The sequence below is a fragment of the Nicotiana tabacum genome, chromosome 8, assembly GCF_000715075.1.
Source record: "Nicotiana tabacum cultivar K326 chromosome 8, ASM71507v2, whole genome shotgun sequence".
Lineage (NCBI taxonomy): Eukaryota > Viridiplantae > Streptophyta > Magnoliopsida > Solanales > Solanaceae > Nicotiana > Nicotiana tabacum.
Genome location: NC_134087.1, coordinates 36,054,401 through 36,057,411, shown reverse-complemented (window position 1 = coordinate 36,057,411; position 3,011 = coordinate 36,054,401). Strand labels below are relative to the sequence as shown.

The 3,011-nt window shown below is 45.0% G+C and overlaps 1 protein-coding gene across 1 annotated transcript; it reads right to left on the bottom strand.

The window, feature by feature from the left end:
• Window positions 1–640: 640 nt before the first annotated feature.
• On the bottom strand, window positions 641–1,000 carry LOC107763900 (uncharacterized). Its single transcript, XM_016582406.1, has one exon. It carries the CDS (start codon window positions 998–1,000, stop codon window positions 641–643), a length of 360 nt encoding a protein of 119 aa, XP_016437892.1.
• Between the last annotated feature and the right edge of the window lie 2,011 nt (window positions 1,001–3,011).

Below are 3,011 nucleotides of genomic sequence, written 5' to 3'. Positions count from 1 at the left end.
TCTAGGTAAATAAACACCATGTGTAGGTCTTTCTTCCTATCTCTGTACTATTCAACCAACCTCCTAACAAGGTGTATAGATTCTGTAGTAGAACGGCTCGGCATGAAACCAAACTGGTTGTTGGAAACAGACACCATCATCCTCAACCTTGCTTCAACCACCCTCTCCCATACTTTTATAGTATGACTCAGTAATTTGATAGCCCTATAATTATTACAACTCTAGATATCACCATTGTTCTTATACAGTGGGACCACCATACTCCACCTCCACTCATCTGGCATCCTCTCCGCCTTAAAAATAGCATTCAACAACCTAGTCAACCACTCCAAACCTACTTTCCCCACACACTTCCAAAATTCTACCAAAATCTTGTTAGGCCCGATCGATTTGCCCCTACTCATCTTACTCATAGCTCCCATGATCTCCTCAACCCTGATGTGCCTGCAGTACCCAGAGTCACTATGACTCTCGGAATGCTCAAATTCACCGAGCACAATATCTCGATCCCCTACTTCGTTAAGAAGTTTTTGAAAGTAAGTCTTCCATCCCCTCTTAATCTAGGAATCTTCAATCAATACTCTACCATCGTCGTCCTTGATGCATCTCACTCAGTTTGAATCTCGAGCTTTCCTCTCTCTTAGCTTGGCCAGCCTAAATAACTTCTTCTCCCCTCCTTTTCCCCTAGTTCCTCGTACATACTACTATAAGCCGCAGTCTTAGCATTTGTGACCGCCAGCTTCGCTTCCTTCCTAGCTACTTTATACCTCTCCATGCACGCTCGCCTCTCCTCCTCACCTATTCTCCCCACTAATGTCTGGTACACCTCTTTTTTCGCTACCAATTTACCTTGTGCCACTTCATTCCACCACCAGCCTCCTTTGTGCCTGCCAGAGACGCTGGTCGAGACCCCTAACACCTCTATCACAGCCTCTCTTATATAGTTTGCTGTCGTAGACCACATAATGTTCGCATTAACACTGCTCCTCCAAGATCCCATAGTCGGCAACCGCCCATCCAACTCTTGGGATTTGTCCTAAGTTAAGGTTCCCCACCTGATTCTCGGTCTTCCTCGAGCATACATTTTCCTCCTCTTCACCATAATACTAATGTCCATCACCAAAAGCCTATGTCGCGTCACGAGTATCTCACCTAGAATCACCTTGCAATTCTTGCATAACCCTCTGTCACGCCTCCTGAGAAGGAGATAGTCAATCTGAGTCTTCGCCACCATATTTTGAAAAGTAACCAAATGCTCCTTCCTCTTTGGAAAGCAAGAGTTAGCAACCACCATTAATGAGGTTCCTACTTCATGCCTCTCCCCAAAACCTAAGCCTCCATGCACTTCGTCATATACACCTGTGGTCGACCCAATATGGCTATTGAAATCCCCTCATATGAATAACTTCTCAGTAGGTGGTACATGACGTATAATCTCATCCAACCCCTCCCAAAAGCACCGTTTAACCTCCTCATCTAGGCCCGCATGTGGCGTATAGGCACTAACGATGTTTAGGATGCACTATCCAACCACCAACTTAATAATCATCAATCTATCATTCACTCATCTAACCTCAACCATAGACTCTCTAAGTTCCCTATCCACCAAAATACCCATTCCATTCTTACCCTTCTAGGTTCCAGAGTTCCAAAGTTCATACCCCGTCCGTGTCCCTCGCACTCGACCCTGCCCACCTTGTCTCCTGGACACACGCTATATTGACCCTCCTCTTCTGGAGGATCTTCGCCAACTCTATAGACTTACCTGTCAATGAACCTACGTTCTATGACCCAATTCTCAAACGATGGACACCCTTGTTCCCTTTACCTCCCTTGCCTCCCAACCCACCCCCTAGCCCCCGCCCTACCTTTCCCTCGTTAAGGACTTTTGAAATTATGTTTGCCTGATTCTTTGATGGTTTGATAAAAACCTCAATTGTGAGTCGTTATATGGCGATGATCGATCGCCCCGGGAGGTTTGGCTTGGTGGCTAAGTATCTAAAAGCCTATAAGTTTGGAGCTGACATGGCCGAAGCTCTTTTGCTTATGTCGAGGGTAGCCTGTTTCACCAATTCTTTTCGAAGTATTTTCGAAGTAATTGAAGGCCACTAATTTTATAGCGACGGTCGGGCGTCCCCGAGTCGTGTTAGTTTGGCTGGTACAACCTTGTGACCGTAGTCATTGTGTTTGGCCAGAGCCTTTCAGTTCCCTAGTGAAGCAGTTTCGGCGTTTATATTGAGGGTATGCCTTTTTAGAGGTCTTACAAGTTCGATATATAGCCTTAACTTTAAGATCGGGATTATGCCTTTTATATGGTCTTACAAATTTTTGCATGCCTTTGAGGTCTTACAATTTTGGTTACTTGGTACAAGTATGGTTCATGCCTTGCTTGAGGTCTTAGTGTTTTGGTTACTTGGTACAAGTATGGTTCATGCCTTGCTTGCGGTCTTATAGTTTTTGTTACTTGGTACAATTATGGTTCATGTCTTGCTTGAGGTTTTACAGATATTATTGTTGCCTTATATAGGTCTTACGAGACAGAGGCTGCCCACATGAGGTCTTATGGCCTCGGGTTTTTGATAAGTCGATGGGGGTGGCGATTGGCGGCAGTCCCCGAGTTTTCGAAAGTTTTTTGGCTCGAGAGCCATTCCTTGAAAACTTGGTATTGCCTCATCGAAGGCTTACGAGTTCTAATCTTCCGACCCGGAGGTCATACGTCCTTGAGTTTTGATGCCAGTCCCCGAGTGCTCGGGAAGTTTTTTGGCCCTAGAGCCGCTTTGTAAACTTTATGTTGTCTCATTGAGGGATTAGCTTCAATTTTTTGACGCCAGTCCCCGAGTGTTCAGGATGTTTTTGGACATGGAGTCATTTTTGCAAAAGAACACCGAACTCCTTAGAAACGTGAAATGCCTTGATGGAGGGGAAAGTATTCTTCGATTACTTGGTATAGGTATACATGTTTTTGCTGTTAAGGGCTTGGTTATTCTATACGGACACGGTTCGTTCGACTG

What these genes read in the sequence shown, in the direction of transcription:
- LOC107763900 (XM_016582406.1), bottom strand. Translation starts at nt 1,000, where the DNA reads ATGGGATCTTGGAGGAGCAGTGTTAATGCGAACATTATGTGGTCTACG.